Genomic DNA, 17,402 nt, shown 5'->3' with positions numbered 1-17,402 from the left:
TAGCCCAGGGGTATATGCAAACTTTAAGCTACCGTTTTACCTTCCCAATACTGGACTGCTCCACAGACAGCCCTGGGGACCTGTGCCCAGCTGCCTATGGGTTTGCTTCAGCTTTATCCAGAATCTCTACAGTGCTATGTGTTCTGAAATGCGCCAACTCACCCCTTCCACTGGCACACCACTTACCCGAAGCCTTGAAAGAAGATCCTGGGAAGACAGCCTTTGGGTGGAGTTCTCTTCTGGACAGATCCAGGGCATTTAAAGACCTGTTCTGTCACTCTGGACCTTTTACTTGTCATAAAGGGGCCAGACTGGGAGTGAGGATGGCACCTCGAGTTGCTAACCATAATCCCCAGCGTTAGCAGGGAGAGAAGATCCTAACTATCCTTCCTTCTCTCTCATCCCATCTCTACACTTTGAACCATACACAAGCTGACTATAAGCACAATCTCCCCATTGGTGTTAAATTTGCTCAATTAAAACAAAGATAATTTGGCCAAACACTTACTCTGACAAAAGTTTGGAGCTGAAGACCAGGTCGAATTTTGAAGACAAGTTACATTCCCTTGCCTAATTCCAGCGATCAGCTCGTAACCTGGGCGGCAGCCATATTTAATCACCATCCCGGCTGGAATCAATGTGCCAACATTAGTCTTCCGAACAGCATTGGGAATGTCAGGTGGATCAACACAATAACCTAAGGGTAAAACATGAAGAATATGAGGACATACTTAGCCAGGAAAACCTATTGACGTGAAATCTCCTCTACAAGAATGTGATGTGAGAGACATAGCTGGGAAAAATCAGAGGTCCATATTCTACTCTCCCTCACTCAGATCCATGCAATCCCATTGCCCAGAATTTAGCTCAGTCATTGCAAGGAAACCGCATAGAAAATACAAGAAAAACAAATGGGAATATGGGTGGCAGTCACTATACGATTCTAGCCTGCGTTTCAAATTAGAAAGGGAAATGCAAAGCCCTAACCTAAACCAGACGGTGTTTCTGTTTGTCTGTAACATGCAGTGTTGTTGTAGTCATCATGGTCCCAGGATATTAGAGAGAGACAAGGTGGATGAGGGAATATCTTATTGGTGAGAGACACAAGCTTAGAGCTTGCACAGAGCTCTTCTGCACGTTGGTAACATGGTAACTTCTGAACACCACATCCAATCAATGCCAAAATTGCTGGGAGCATTATAGGCATCAGGAGGCAGAAGCCTATTCGTTTTGGTGGAATGTGGACAATTGGAAGACAGATGGGGAACAAACAGTTTCTTGCATCTGGTAATTGTCAATAGATGAAAGAACTGGTTGATCTCAGCCATTAACACCTTCTAGCATAATACCTACCATCTAGGGGTTACAGTGGACAAAAAGCTGAATATGAGTCAACAGTGTGCCCTTGTTGCCAAGAAGGCTAATGGCATTTTGGTTTGTATAAGTAGGGACATTTCCAGCAGATCGAAGGATGTGATCATTCCCCTCTATTCAGCACTGGTGAGGCCTCATTTGGAGTACTGTGTCCAGTTTTGGGCCCCACACTACAAGAAGGATGTGGATAAATTGGAGAGAGTCCAGCGGAGGGCAACAAAAATGATTAGGGGGCTGGAGCACATGACTTATGAGGAGAGGCTGAGGGAACTGAGATTGTTTAGCCTGCAGAAGAGAAGAATGAGGGGGGATTTGATAGCTGCTTTCAACTACCTGAAAGGGGGTTCCAAAGAGGATGGATCTAGACTGTTCTCAGTGGTAGAAGATGACAGAACAAGGAGTAATGGTCTCAAGTTGCAGAGGGGGAGGTTTAGGTTGGACATTAGGAAAAACTTTTTCACTAGTAGGGTGGTGAAGAACTGGAATGGGTTACCTAGGGAGGTGGTGGAATCTCCTTCCTTAGAGGTTTTTAAGGTCAGGCTTGACAAAGCCCTGGCTGGGATGATTTAGTTGGGTTTGGTCCTGCTTTGAGCAGGGGGTTGGACTAGATACCTCCTGAGGTCCCTTCCAACCCTGAGATTCTATGATTCTATGATCTCAACACTGCCTGTTCTTTGGGGAGCACCACTAGTTACCCCTCTCCATTCTGAAAATTTACCATTTATTCTTACCCTTTGTTCCCTGTCTTTTAACCAGTTCTCAATCCATGAAAGGATCTTCCCTCTTATCCAGGGGTGAGCTGCAGCCGGTTCGCACGGGTTCGTGCGAACCCGTTGTTAAATTTAGCAGCCATTTTAGAACCGGTTGTTAAGGGCTGCTAAATTTAGCAAAAGTTCCGGCCCAAACTCACTTCCCGCTCCTCTCCTGCTCTGCCCCCTTCTCCTCCCCCTCCCCTGCTTCCCGCGAATCAGATGTTCGCGGGAAGCCTGAACAAGCAGCATGGAGGCAGGTAAGCTGGGGCGCGGAGGGGGAGGGGAGGTGCGGCTGGCTCAGCAGCTCCCGGTCCCAGACCGCGGCTCCCTCCAGCCCAGCGCCGGCCCGGGGAGTCGGGCCCCGCGGCTGCCGCCGAGCGGCTGGGCCCCGGTGCCGGCCCGGGGAGTCGGGCCGAGCAGCTGCCGCCGTGCGGCTGGGCCCCGGTGACGGCCCGGGTAGTCGGGCCGAGCGGCTGCCGCCGAGCGGCTGGGCCCCGGTGCCGGCGTGGGGAGTCAGGCCGAGCGGTGCCTGCTCTGGTCGGGCCGGGCTCGGGAGTTGGGCCGCGGCGCCGGTCGTGGTCCTGGCAGAGTGGACCCGGTCCCCAGGCAGTGTGGTAAGGGGGCAGGGAGGGTGGGTTGTGGGGGTGGATAGGGGTCAGGGCAGTCAGAGGGCAGGGAACAGGGGATTGAATGGGGGCAAGGGTTCCGGGGAGCAGTCAGGAAAGAGCAGGGTTGGATGAGGTGGTGGGGGCACTCAGGGACAGAGAGAAGGGGTAGTTGGATGGGGTAGGGGTTCTGGGGGGCCATTGAGAATGAGAGGAGGGGGTGGGTGGCGGCAAGGGGCAGGCAGGGGACCGGGAAGGGGGGGATGGGTCCGGGGTCTCGTAGTGTGTGTGTCAAGGAACATGAGGGGTTGGATGGGGCACGACCCCCCGCTGGAGGGCGGGGGGAAATGAGGGAACCCGTTGTTAAAATTTTGGAGGGAGAAGGGAACCGGTTGTTAAAAATTTGGCAGCTCATCACTGCTCTTATCCCATAACAACTTAATTTATGTAAGAGCCTTTGGTGAGGGATCTTGTCAAAGGCTTTCTGGAAATCTAAGTACACTATGTCCACTGGATCCTCCTTGTCCACATGTTTGTTGACCCCTTCAAAGAACTCTAATAGATCAGTAAGACATGATTGCCCTTTACAGAAGCCTCGTTGACTTTTGCCCCACAATTTATGTTCTTCTATGTGTCTGACAATTTTATTCTTTACTATTGTTTCAATTAATTTGCCCGGTACTGACATTAGACTTACCGGTCTGTAATTGCTGGGATCACCTCTAGAGCCCTTTTTAAATATTGGCGTTACATTAGCTATCTTCCAGTCATTGGGTACAGAAGCTGATTTAAAGGACAGGTTGCAAACCATAATAGTGCCACAATTTCACATTTGAGTTCTTTCAGAACTCCTGGATGAATGCCATCTGGTCCCGGTGACCTGTTACTGTAAAGTTGATCAATTAATTCCAAAACCTCCTCTAGTGACACTTCAATCTGTGACAATTCCTCAGGTTTGTCACCTACAAAGGATGGCTCAGGTTTGGGAATCTCCCTAACATCCTCAGCCATGAAAACTGAAGCAAAGAATTCATTTCGTTTCTTGGCAATGACTTTATTGTCTAAAAGCGCTCCTTTTGTATCTCGATCATCAAGGGGCCCCGCTCGTTGTTAAGCAGGCTTCCTGCTTCTGATGTACTTAAAAAACATTTTGTTTGGAGTTTTTGGCTAGCTGTTCTTCAAACGCCTTTTTGGGTTTTCTTATTATATTTTTACACTAATTTGGCAATGTTTATGCTCTTTTCTATTTACCTCGCTAGGATTTGACTTCCACTTTTTAAAAGATGCCTTTTTATCTCTCACTGCTGTTTTTACGTGGTTGTTAAGCCACGGTGGCTCTTTTTTAGTTCTTTTACTGTGTTTTTTAATTTGTGGTATACATTTAAGTTGGGCCATTACGGTGTCTTTGAAAAGTGTCGATGCAGCTTGCCACTGCTATGCAGGAGTCACTGCCCAAACACAGGCTGCACGCAAGGCTGGTCAGTTTTGTTCAAAGGCTGTGTGCGCGTATGTCCGTGAACAGAAGCACCCAGGGAATAGGCAGAGAGAACCTGCCCAGGCAGCCAGAAGCAGACAAAGAAGGAGCAGGAAAGCCAAGGAGATGGCAAGAAATGCACCGGTAATGTGGTCTGAGAGAAAACGGAGAGCAGGAGCTTTTCAGTAGTGTGCTGGCAGGAACGAGGCTTGGAACGGTGAGCGAAAAACCTGCCTCTGGTGTGATTCCTACTGTTTCGGGGAATCAGGACTTTTGTGTCCTTTCTCTGTGAATAAACAGGATTACATCAGAGAAATACCGAGCTCCATCAGAGATTTCTCCTCCTAATAGAAACAGCCTGCAAGACCCTGCGTATTGGCTAACTGCTCAGGCCAAACAGCTCTTTTCAACCTGTCGCATCCAAGCATTTACAGTGTGAGCTCAACTTGAAACATGGGAGTCGTCCCATGGAAGTCAACACTATCTATGTGCTTAAAGTTAAGCACGTGCTTAAGAGCTTTGTGGAACGAGGCCTTAAGGAAAGAAAAGCACCGTCTCCATTTGGAACTGCAGGAGAAACGTAGCAGGCAGAGCTGGAATTTGGCCAGGAAACCAGGATCAGAGCGGTAAGAACCGCATGGGATCTTCAGCGACCACAAGCGCCCAGGAGCTTGCCAGAGGGAAGCAAAGGGAGCGTCAAGGGATGTGAGCGTAGGGGAAAGCCAGGAGAGGGGAGAAGGTGGGGATGGGATTGAAGGGAGAGGCTCATTCTCCTACTCACTGAGAGCTCCCCCAGGCAGCAGCATGAGTACCAGGATCCCCAGGAGCCGCAGAGTCCAGCCAGAGGGAAGTGACATCATGGTGCCAGGTGAGTTCCCAGAGAATGGTGGTGACAGCGCAGTCCAGGCAGGGCTGCGGCCGCTCCTCACCCTGCGCCCTATGCAACACGGACCCCAGGCATGGCCACCCATAGGCACATGATGCAAGGGGAAGTGGGAGTCTGTGCACTGCCGCTGCAGGGGCCCAGGAAGGAGATGGGCAGAGGGTGCACATGCTGCCCAGCCCCCTCTGTAGTGTTGTGCTCATGGCACTGTGCAAGTGGTAGAGCCGGATACAGCTGCAGTTAGTACCGTAACAGAGGCAGACTATGGTCACCCCCTCAGCATAGGAAACACCTGGGGGTGACAGCATTTCCTCCCCCTGCCTCCTTCCAAAGGCGGGGTGGCATCAGAAGAACGAAACAGAGGGGTATTAATGTCCAGCATCCCCTGCAGGCTATACATGATTGTTCTTTCTTTACAGAGGGAGCTGCTGGTTGGCGTAAAGTTTGCAGAGAGAAGCACCTGCCATTGCAGCACTGTACAGCTAACGTGTCTCAGTGGAAGGGAAACGCAGCATTGTTATTTTTCTGGTCTGGGGACAATCACAAAGTTATTCTGATTCAGCAGCACTAGACCACCCTGTGCTGATCAGCACCCCCAAACAGGGATGATTTCTGAAACACAAGAGACAGTCCAGTTACCAAAGGATCCTTTTTACTCATCCTGTGGTTCAAATTCATCCCTGCTGTTCCTCCATCCACATCCGCTAATGTCATTACACCGGGGATGTATCTGACTCAAAGCTCCCCTGGCTTACAGATGCAAACTGAACCATACTGGAGACGGACCTTCCCCTGTAATTCCACAGAGCAGTTACCACCCTGGCAGTAGCAGGACAAGCTTCCCCCTAAGCTACATGGCCAAATAAGTTTCAACTCTAATCACCTCTAGGTGTGAGAGGAGGGGCTGTCCCATGCCCCTTCGAGTCCCTGATGTGAGGGCTCACTGGCCTGGGGGAGATATTGGTGCTTCACTCCTCAGCAGGAAAAGGAGCCTCTAAACATGCTGGGCAGATTCCTGTTCTACAGCCAAAGGGAGAAAATTATAAAAACCAAAGACAATCGGCAGTTTTTACATTGCACTTTATTGTAGCCCTACAGGGCAGAAATAATTGCCCGATCACAAAGGCATAGGTTAGAGGACACCCCTATCATGCAATGGGGAAATGGTTGGCGGGTTGCTGTCTACAGTTAAATTTTCACCATCGATTTGTGGGAGTGTGTGTGAGGACATAGAAATGCTACAGATGAGATCAGCACTGATGTGAACCAACAATAAATTTGTTCAGTTTGGGAAGGAAAAAACTTCCGACTTTTTAAATAAGAGGATAGGCAGAAAATTGGAGTTTTTAAGCTTTACATTTTCACAGTGGGGCAGAGGGATTTGTGAACAGAGTTGCCCTTAAGGTTCATGGTTATCAGTCAGTTAAATTGCCATTCGCTACTTTAAATATGTTTGGGTTATAATGCATTACGGTAAAATATATGCAACAGTCGGGTGATTTCTCAAAAGCTCAAGGCTGTTGGTGTATTCTGCATAGGGTCTGAAGCTTGCATCAACTGAAGTTTTACTTCCGTACATTTTAATCTAGTTTCTCTCAACTTGCTTTCCCTTTCCGAACTGAAAGGAGTCTGAATTCAATGCTTTTACTATAGCCCTCCCCCCCAAACATACAAGAGGATCAAATCCTTAGTTTATCATATTATTATACTGTGCTTTTTAAAACAGTTTCATTCTGAACCGGAACAAAAACGACCCTGACATTTTTTATGGGAAGGGATTTCAAGAAAAATTCGACATCAAGTGATACCAAAATAGAATTTTTTTGGCTTCGTGGCTGATCACACCAGCCAGCAGGCAGGGACTCTGTCCATATAGACTCCATCCAAGCTCCAGCAGCTAGAGAGCCTGGCCACTCAGACTCCTCCTGACTCCAGGGGCCAGGGAAACAGAGCAACTGGGCTCTCCCCCTCTTTGGCCCTGGAGACAGCAGGCGTGGGTGGCAATGGCTGAGAGGCAGAGCAATCAGCTTTGACAGCCATCTTGGGAAGGCTTTGGTCATTTACAGTTTCTGCACATATACCTATTACATGTGTCTGTCTCATACTGTCTGTGCCTGACTTAGGGTCTGATCCCGATAAATGCTGAGTGCCCTTAATTCTTAACTTCTACAGGCTCTGATACTGCTATGCAAAATTGAGGAAGTTCTGAGCAATTTGCAGTATCAGGCACTGGACTGTAAACTCCTGGGACAGGAACCAGGCCTCCATTTACACTTGTACAATGCTGAACAAACTGGCAATTGCTCACTAAAGCAGTCAGTCATTTGTTTTGTTCTGTGCCCCAGACCAACAGAAGATAAATCACGTATCACACCACTGACTGCTTTGAAAACCTCTCTCTATACTTCATAATAGGGCATAACATTTTCATCCTGTTGTGATTTTTAACCACCACATTTTACCTATTTTATATTATTTTGGGCATGGAGCAGCCACTGCAAAGGAAGAAAACCTCCTCCCTTAAAATACAAGAAAGAGCTGGGGTGGGGGAGTGATGGGATTTGTTTGCTTTCAGGTCAACTTATTTTTTCCACTGAAGTTGTATCAATGGCAGATCTATCTCCCTCAGCAAACAGCCCTCATTATTTTAAAGAAGCAAAGATACATTCAGACAGTGTTATGTTTTACACGAGAAATTGGGCAGGGTGCATCAAGAAACCCAAATGGACTGTGATGCTTACACACTTGGGTAACACCGTCCAAGTGCCATCAGCTGAACATGTAATAGTCAAACTGTCTGTTGTAGACTGATACCAAAGGTCTGAAAATTGGTACCCAGGAGAGCATGTGAAAGTAATGCTTTCATTCATGCTGCACCACTCTTTCATCTAACGCATTGACCGTTCCTCCATTTTGCACATCTGGCTTTGGACACCCAACTGAAAGGAAAAGGCAGAAGAGAAGACAGTTCAGCGCGAAGGGGAGATGCACGGTGAATGGGGCTTATTGCCTGTAAACCATGCCCTTAGTTCACTTCTTTGCAGCTGTTTTGGTTTTGCAGAGAAATAAACTGCTTGTAACACCAAACCCACAGTGCATCTCTGACTCCGGAGAAACAAACATCATGAGTTCTACAAGAAAAGGGTGCGAGTGAAATCCCACCCAGTACTGTGTATCATGGGCATTTCCTGGAGTCATCGGCAGCTGAAAGTCCCCACTTGGAGCAGCAGAGCACAGGCGCTCTGTTGGTTCATTTAAAGGAAGTTTTATTGGCAGACTTGGAACAACTGTGATCGTGCAGTTCACTCCCAAGCACATTTGTGGCCTTTTTTTAAAATAGCCTCTTTGGTCATTGTGGAATTAGCCTCCTCTGCAGTGAGGGAGAAGTACATGGAAGTCAGTAGCGTTACCCCGCATTTATACTAATGGAACCAGGAGCAGAACTTGGTCCTCAACAGCGTCTTATGCTTCTATAGTGACTTTCATCCTGCAGGATGCCAAAGATACCACAGTGACTGGCACAGTACGAACACCACAGACAGATAAATGTAAGGCCTGATTGCCCTGGTTCTCAGTGGAGTGAGTGAGAGGAGTGGCTTCAGGGAAGCCAGAGAAGTTACAGAAGAATCCACCACTTCCTGTTTAAAGTGTAGGTAAATTCTCTTTAAGGGGAGCTGCTGATGGATCAAGCCCCATGGCAGTAAATTAGCCAAACCAGCCTCCTCTGGTGCTTTGTCCTTCCAGAATCACCGAGGCAAGCAGCCCAACCTTCCTGCTACCTACCCACCCTCTCTGAGTCCCCCAACAAGTGCCTCAGTCCCACTGCTGAACCATCCCACCACGTCTCCCTCGCAGTGTAATCGCTATCCCACCGCCGCTGCCCACCCGTACCTGTGAAGAAGGGGGAGAATTGTTGAGGATGTTACAAGGGGGCTGAGCTGGGACTAATAGGAGATTAAGAAAAGGAAGGTTTAGGCTGAACGCTAGGAAGAAGCCTCTTGAGAGTGAGATCTAAGAGACTCTTGAATAGTTTCCCAAGAAAAGGGATGTGAAGCTCTATTGATTGGCATATTTAAGCCTTGATTAGAGAAATCCCTGGAGATTAGTCTATAAGCAACAAATCCATCTTCCCCCGAGATGGGCGAGGTCATTTCATAGAAGGCAGGGAGGGAAAAGGCCTTTGTGAATCATTGCCCCGGGTGGGATCTTTCTAATAGACCCCCACCTAGAAACAGATCTGATGGGTTTGCATCTTTTCTGATGCCATTTCTAGGTTTTATAAGAGTCTATTTTTTCCTCAGCAGGATGCTTTAGCTGTGTTTATATTTACCCTTAATACAAGATGGCACTCGAGGATTACACGTCTTATTTGACTGGCATTCGATCGACTTGCTGCCTTCGAGGATGTAGCCAGATTCACATCGAAACTCAACACGGTTTCCAATTGTATATTCAGTTTCACTTATAGAGATCTGTTCTCCATTTTCAATCACTGGGTTTGGACAACGAGGAATCTCTGAAAAACACCAACAAACAAAGGGTTTTAAATGTTTCTGTTCAGACAAAGGGTTTTTCTGCATGGAAATTCATGGGAAAATTAGGGTGAAATAACAAGGCTGTGAATTAAAAGGGCAATAGCTAAATCCACACTAACTCATCCCATGGACACTCTTACTCCACACTAAGAGAGCTTTTTTGTGGGTTAGTAAATTTTCTTCTGAAGTCACAGCAGAGACACTTGCCGTGGGGGAGACTTGTTCATTGGGAGGGTCACTATTCCATTTCAAACCATAGGCCTGTGACAGCAAACTCATGAGGAGAAATGACAAACATCTAAAATTTTAGCATTAAGTCTAAGACATTCAAAGCCACAACATTTATATGCAATCCCAACACTTGAGAAACACATCGTAATGGCTATTTAACAGCTGCAGATTTTCTCAACCGTGCATTCCAAGGAAGTTCTATTTCCACAGGCAGATGAGCAAGTAATTTCTCCCTGCACTCGAGTCACGGTGACACTGGGACTGCTGGCAGGTCTCCCCGGGGATTATGAGAATACTGCAGATGGGGCAACGGAGTGCTAGCTAGATGCTGCTAATCAAGCCACTGGGGTCTTTCCAACTTGGTCTCAGATTGTCCGCACAAACATACTGACAACACACACACACGGAGAGGATTCTACATTAAAAGTTTCATCATCAGGACAGCTGGATTGGGAACCACAAACCAAGAGATGGGTCAGGTGAGGGGCGTATCTGAGGGAGGAATTCAGGAAGCTTGGAATGGGAGGATCCAGCATAAATTAGGGCAGATCATGTGTACGAGCGCCAGGGCAGAGAGAACGCAGTAGTGGGCATCCCAGCTGGGGGTGTTTGGTCTGCTGCAAAGGAGGAATCTGCAGTGAGTTGGCCCATGACTCTACATATTGTCAATACTTAAGGGCTAAGATGTTAAATAGCCCCCAGGTCATTGCAATGTGCCCTCCACCCTTTTCTAGTCTCAGTCATTCTAGTGTGATGAAGAAATGAATCACCTTTGCACTCAGGAACAGGTGCATACCAGCGCGGAGTTCCCCCCATCACCAGCTGTACATCGAATGGAGGATACTCCAACAAGTGACCAACCATGCTTACAGGAGTAGCTCACACTTGAGCCAACAAGGAAAACGTTTTCCCAGCCGCGGTCGTCCCGTCCATTAGAGACGCGTGCAGGTGGGTCACAAGTTAGAATAAAAGGGGAAATACAGAACTGATACAGAACAGGAAATCTCCTAAAAGAAGGGAGGCAGCATAAATACTGTGGGGTTTCCTGACACTACATTTCAAAAAAAAGAAAGTGATTGGAGAGGCACCAGTGTCTACTACCTCTGACAATCTGCCAGCACTTTCTGTTAGTTTCTGGCTGTGAGTTAGCATCATACCCATGGCATTGGGAGAGCAAAGATAAAAACAGCAACATGCAGAATATTCTTAAAAGTGCTCTTTGACCTGTAGGGAGCCCATGGATCATTGTTCATATGCTCACAACACTGAATAATTGCATTCTGAGAATTACAGCCAGACCCTGAGAAGTAGTGAAGACCTGCAACTCCCATCAGCTTCAACAGTAGGGTCCTCCTGCATGGCTCCCTGAGTCATTGAACTGGCCCTGCTACATCTGCACCACCAAACTCCAGATCTGACCCGCTTCTATAGCCACTGAGTTCTGCCAGAACCCCCTGAATGAACATGCCAAGCCGCCTCCAAGTTGGGGACTCCAGAAGAGTTTCCTCAAGTTCCTCACCCATCCCCACTAACTAACTTTCCAGGGCCACATCCATGTCTTCATACTAACAAATCTGCATAACAGGGTGACAACTACACATATAAAATAATCTGGATGACACTCAAAGAATGTGTTACAGGTGCATGGTTTGCCCATGATACTACACAAGTGGTAGTGGGTTTAGACCCTTAAAGTCTACAAACCCACAAGCTCTATGTGGCTAGGATCTAACATATGATGCTGCTTCTCTAAGCAAGGCTAAAAATATAGGTCCTCCCTGAAAATCTACTCAAGCCACTTTTAACTTGTTTTGTTTACTCTGGGAACTTGCTTTCAGATGTTTAGAGAGAGAAAAATTGCTCTTGGGGAATGAATAAAGATCACCCAGAACGTTGGTGGAAAATACTGGTGTGAACAAAAAAAAATCAGCAAGAGGTCTCAACATCCTCCTGTGCACAGAGCAAGATTAAAGAATGTTTTACGTTTTCCCCCAGGAAGTTGGGGGCTTGGTATTTCCAGATTGGCATAACTGTTGAGCTAGGCTTTGCAAAGGAGAAACATATCAAGTGTATGGTGAAAGGCTGGCCCACATTAGGAATTTACACCAGCAGAACTATGTCTCAGGGCCACGGATTTCTCACTCTTGAGACTCGCAGCTGGGCTGACCTAACCCCTGGTGTGGATAGTAGTAAACTGACGGAAGAATTCTCCTGCTGACCTAGCTACTGCCTCCTGCGGAGTTGGATTACCTACGTGGATGGGAGAACCTCTCTCGTCGGCATAAGTAGTGTCTATGCTAAGTGGCGTGCCTGCAGCCCTTCAGCCGTGCCACTGTAGCAGTTTATATAATGTAGTCATGCCCTGGTCTGAGATATGTCTTAGAACTTTAAAGTATGGAAGGAAAAAAATGCAGGCACTAGGAGAGGCAGAATTGCTCTCAAGAAGTTATTTATGGTGAATCAGCTGTTCCATAAAACTTAAGCTTCCAACAAGGTCAGTTTTAAAAAGATATTTATTGAGATGTTTAAGCTAAAAGAACCAATTTCCTCACATTTAGGTGCTTGCCTAGTAATTAATACTTTTCTCGGTGCATGACAGTAGAACGAGAGGCAAATACTAAATGCTAGTCGCCTTTGCATTCAGACCAGGCCAACTCCACAGTACATTGGTTTTTTCATTGTACAATAAATGGATCCTCTTCAATGAAAGACAAAGCACAGTCACATCTATGTTGCCGCAGAGGCACAGGCAAAGATTTCGACATTTCTTCCATCTATTCCATTAGGGATAGCAGGAGTCTAAAGTAAAGAGGAATTATTACATTTAATATTAAACAAAAAAGTTTCAGTTAAAAAGTTAATTACTTAAAAGGCTTGTTGTTATTTGTCCCAAATTCCAAGAGGGAAAGGTACTTAGCAATTTGTTAGTGTAATTACCACTGTATTTTAGAAAGATCTGAGGCATTACCTCCGCCAGATATTGGACACAGTTCTCAAGTTTTGCCTCACCCTTTCCTCAGCACTGCTCATTGCCTCAGACTCCAGGCTGACAGCACAAACCTTGAGACACTCCCTCAGAGCACACACCTCCCTTACATGAACTTTTCCAATAGCATATCTGGTACAAGACCAGACAGCAGGCTGTGGATTTTTACAGATCCTCCCTCCTCAAGAAGGGTCCAAAAGTTTTTGTTTGGTTGGGTTTTTTTTGGAAGTTTACAGAGAGCTCACTGGGAAAAGATTTAGGATTTTTTCATTCCAAAGGACCTTAGATTTTAAGCATGTAGTCAGAGTTAGGGGAAGGAGGGACTTTACCCATAAGGGTTACTAGTCTTTCGCTCCTAGAAAAAACAAACAAACAAACAATCTATGCTACTTCTAACCACAGCTCCATACCAAAGCCAACATCTCTGGGCACAAGCTCATTTTAAAGCCATTACAAGCTCCTTTTAAAGTCATTAGATTGGCAAGCTGAAAACATCTTATTCCACACAACTTTTGCTTCCAGACACATTTGGGAAGAAATGGTCCAATTAACTTGTACCTGAATAAAGAAGAATAAAAATCATGTTTATCTGGTTCCTTGATTACTTGTCCAATAGTCCAGAAATTTGGACTGCATTTCCGGCCATAAATAGTAACTGTCGGCCTATCAGTACTAGCATGACCGGGGAACATTACAAAGCAAGAAACAATTCATGCTACAGCAGTAGGCAAAATCCTTCATCATTGTTCTATTGATCTCAGCGGCGCTATGACTGTTTACATCAACTCAAGACTGGCTCCTAGAAGCTTTGGAATCCCTTTTAGTATCTTTCTTGTTTCCTTCTATAAACAAGATTCTCTATTATCTGTTTCAACTCGAGATCTAGGCAGTACAAATTCTCCCCTCAAGCCAAGATTTTAGCAACCTAAACTTCAGTAGGCCCAAAATCCAGAAACCCCGCACTAAAACCTGGGACAGAGTTGGGTTCTCGTTTGAAGTGTGGAAGGCCGGGAATCACAGCCCATCCTTAGTCAAGTTCAGTTTCAAAAGTTCTGCCTATGAGTATTTGGTTTTGTAGCACGAACCTTGAATAAGTTTGAGATTACCCTTTGATGCTCAGTTTCCAGAGTCAGCCAGCAGCTCTCAGTCATTCACCACAGCCTGATCCTCTCCCTTCTTCACGGGTGAAATCCACTCTTGCACCGAATTGGAAATCTGTTATAGCAGCAGCTCTGCCATGCTCTTGTTCTCCTGGATAGCAAAGATCTCGCTAGTGTAGAAGGAGATTAATATTAGGCCATTGCCTCATTGTCCATGGAGAAAAACAGGTTTTTTGATGTGTATTGTATAAAGTTCTCTTGCTTTTGGATACATTATAAGGGGGTCAATCGGGCTCTCCTATTTATCCTCTCATAATAGAGTAAGGAGACATCCACTGAATTGAAAGCAAAACATTTAAAACAGAAAGATATTTCAAGATGTTAAGATCAGTGCAGCCAGGACTGAACTCTGACCCAGCTGCTAAACGGAAGACTATATTAACTGCACAAGAATGTCTTGTAGATCAATTGAAACAGAAAAGGAAAAAAAGACTCACTTCCACAGAATCCTGGGACTTCTGACCATTTTAAGTTTTGAAAGCACGTGGTGCTGGGTAATACTCCAGAGATTCCCATGTAACTCTGTCGGCAAATAGATCTTTCATTTGTTCTGACAGAACAATAGTTCTGATTAACGTACAGGGGTACAGCAAATCTGAACAGTGGTGGAGTAATCCAACTACCTAACAATAAAGAAAAACATGTGAGAAGTGAAAACTTTAGCAGTAAGCCGAGGCATGAAAATTCACTTTCTCCCTCTAGTCTGCCAGAACCCAGATTTGGTGACCTTCAAGATATGGCACAAGACTCACCTCGCGTCCTCAGGTCACCTCTGGGAAATGAGGAAGAACGGGAGGAAGTGATGGTGAAATGTTTGTTTTGGAATTGTGATACATAATACAGTCTGCTTTTTATTTTCTTTTTCAGATGCTGCTCGGGTACCATGTTACTGGATGCATTATAAGAACCTGAATAGAATAAAATGGACTAAAGTTGGTATTTTTAACCTCTGCCCAGTTTTGATAGGAACAATCACAGATACCAATTTATTTGAGCATAAGCTTTTGTGGGCTACAGCCCACTTCATTGGATGTAAGATTAATGAATCGGATGCATCCGATGAAGTGGGCTGTAGCCCAGAAAGCTTATGCTCAAATAAATGTGTTAGTCTCTAAGGTGCCACAAGTACTCCTGTTCTTTTTGTGGATACAGACTAACACGGCTGCTACTCTGAAATATATCAAATAAGATTATGACTAACCAAAGTACATTATAGGATTTCTAACAAAAAACAAAATTAATTTTCTAGCAGTTAAACAGCTACCACCAAATCACACTCTTGTTTATTCTTGTTCAACTATTGGGGGAATGTTACTGTGTATTTATAGCAATATAGTTCTACAGCATGGGTATCAGCTCTACTGGCTTCAGTGAAGCTATGATCATTTATACTACCTAAGAATCTGTCCAAAAGCAAATACCTTCTCTTAAAAACTGTTCTAACCTCTGTCCTTGCACTTCCAGACCTTATATTATTCTGAACCCATTTATCAGCACATTACTGACCCCAGACAGCACCAGTTAACCCCCTCCTGTATTCTTTACCCATCATCTTATGTTCACAAAGCCATACATTTAGTAAACTACCAGAAAATACAACTGTAAGACGTGCTTGGGAGTCAGATAACCAAGATCTCTCCCAAAATTTCACAGCAGTGTTACCACTAACATTTTCAAAAGTTATACAAGTTAGATCATGGAAATAATGAATAAAAATGTAGTGTACAGTGTGAAATTGTGGAAACTACATCTTTAAACAAACCCATTTTCTTTCAACTCACCTGAGAAAGTACCACTTGTTTCATTTCCTTTCAATAGGACACGTGCAGTTGTGTCTACAGCAAAAGGAGGGATAAAAAAAACAAACATTCAGAAGCGTTACATCGTTCTTTTATGAACAGCCCCTCAGTGATGGTTTCCTAAATATCAGTTTATATTAAGATGAAACATTTAAAAATACATTAACAAAGTTGGTCATGCAACTTATACTTAAGTTATTTTGTGCCTAGAAATAATAGTTTTATCTGGTGCAAAAAAGTAGCAGAGGAAGACACTAAACACACATTACTCACCTTTGCATTTAGGAGCAGGTCCACTCCAGATTCCACTTGTTTTATCTTTTGTTGTACAATGAATGGAGGCAGCTCCAATAAGCTGGAACCCACGGTCACATCTGTAAGTTACTGTTGAGTTATAAGCAAAGTTTTCTGCACCCCTGCTATCGTACGTTCCATTGGCAACGTAAGGAGGGGAAGAACAAGTAATTGCTGTAGGAAAACAGAAGGTCATGAATATGAATGCTTGAGTGTTGTTGTAGCTGTGTTAGTCTCAGGATATGAGAGAGACGAGATGGGTGAGGTAATATTGAGAGCCCTGTGTAGCTTGAAAGCTTATCTTTCACCAACAGAAGTTGGTCCTAAAGAGATGATCTCACCAACCTGATCTCATCAAAAATAATAAAAAGTTTCAGTTAAGAGTGCAAACATTGATTTAACAAAAAGTTTATCTAAGATCCCTAAGAAGAAGAAAAACATTTAGCCATTTGAAAATGTAGTTAGTACTGTATGTTAACCAAATCTGAGAGAGTTTCCTCTCTCCGATTCGGAAGTCTTCCCTTCTTTCAAGCTTTACTCCACCCTCTTCTAAATGTTATCATGCAAACTGGCACTGGTCCCAATGACATAGGACCCTGGCAAACTCTCTCACCAGAGCACATCCAGTCCCAAACATTACTCATAAGGAAGGATCGTTTTGTGACCTTGGGAAAAAAATGATAAGGTCTTCAAGTATTCTACAATAGGAAAATGAAAACATTTCTCATAGCAACAGCATGGCTGACAGACCCTCCACATAAGTGTCCAAAACAGGAGAGCGGCAAATTGTGAGAGGTTTTAGATTGAGTTCTACTCCAAAGAAACCTCAGATTTAGGTGTATAGGGAAGGTTGGATGAGTCTTACCTTGGCAAGTTGGAAGTTCACTCCATTCAACTTCATCTCCCTTAAGCCCACAATGAATGAAAGGCCGTCCAATTAATTTGTACCTAAATAAAACACAAAAAAGAAAAACAACAACAAAAAGAATATCAAGTTTCTTACCTAGTTCTTTGATTGCTTGTGTAACTGTCTGGCAATTTGGAATATGGATTCTTTCAGCTTACAGGTGGTGACTTATGACCTGGGTGAAGTCTTGTTATGGGTTGAGTTAAAACCTCGTTGAGATTGATGGGTGTCAATGTACCCTTCCATTAATAAAAAGAACGAGGAGTACTTGTGGCACCTTAGAGACTAACAAATTTATTTGGGCATAAGCTTCTAAGGTGCCACAAGTACTCCTTGTTCTTTTTGCTGATACAGACTAACATGGCTACCACTCTGAAACCTTACATTAATACAGGGGTCGGC

At 45.0% G+C, this 17,402-nt stretch overlaps 1 protein-coding gene across 1 annotated transcript in view; it reads right to left on the bottom strand.

Moving 5' to 3' along the window:
* LOC120404017 (complement receptor type 1-like) overlaps nucleotides 1-17,402 on the bottom strand; it is a 98,667-nt gene that overhangs the window by 19,018 nt on the left and 62,247 nt on the right. The window contains exons 36-42 of the mRNA XM_039536030.1: nucleotides 16,959-17,041; nucleotides 16,073-16,267; nucleotides 15,782-15,835; nucleotides 14,753-14,908; nucleotides 14,438-14,623; nucleotides 9,419-9,604; nucleotides 509-697 (exon numbers count right to left, since the gene is read on the bottom strand). Of these exons, the coding sequence (XP_039391964.1) occupies nucleotides 509-697; nucleotides 9,419-9,604; nucleotides 14,438-14,623; nucleotides 14,753-14,908; nucleotides 15,782-15,835; nucleotides 16,073-16,267; nucleotides 16,959-17,041 (1,049 nt within the window). The remainder of the gene's footprint in view (nucleotides 1-508; nucleotides 698-9,418; nucleotides 9,605-14,437; nucleotides 14,624-14,752; nucleotides 14,909-15,781; nucleotides 15,836-16,072; nucleotides 16,268-16,958; nucleotides 17,042-17,402) is intronic.

This window comes from Mauremys reevesii, linkage group 4 (genome assembly GCF_016161935.1).
Source record: "Mauremys reevesii isolate NIE-2019 linkage group 4, ASM1616193v1, whole genome shotgun sequence".
Classification (NCBI taxonomy): domain Eukaryota; kingdom Metazoa; phylum Chordata; order Testudines; family Geoemydidae; genus Mauremys; species Mauremys reevesii.
This window is presented reverse-complemented; position numbering and strand designations above follow the sequence as displayed.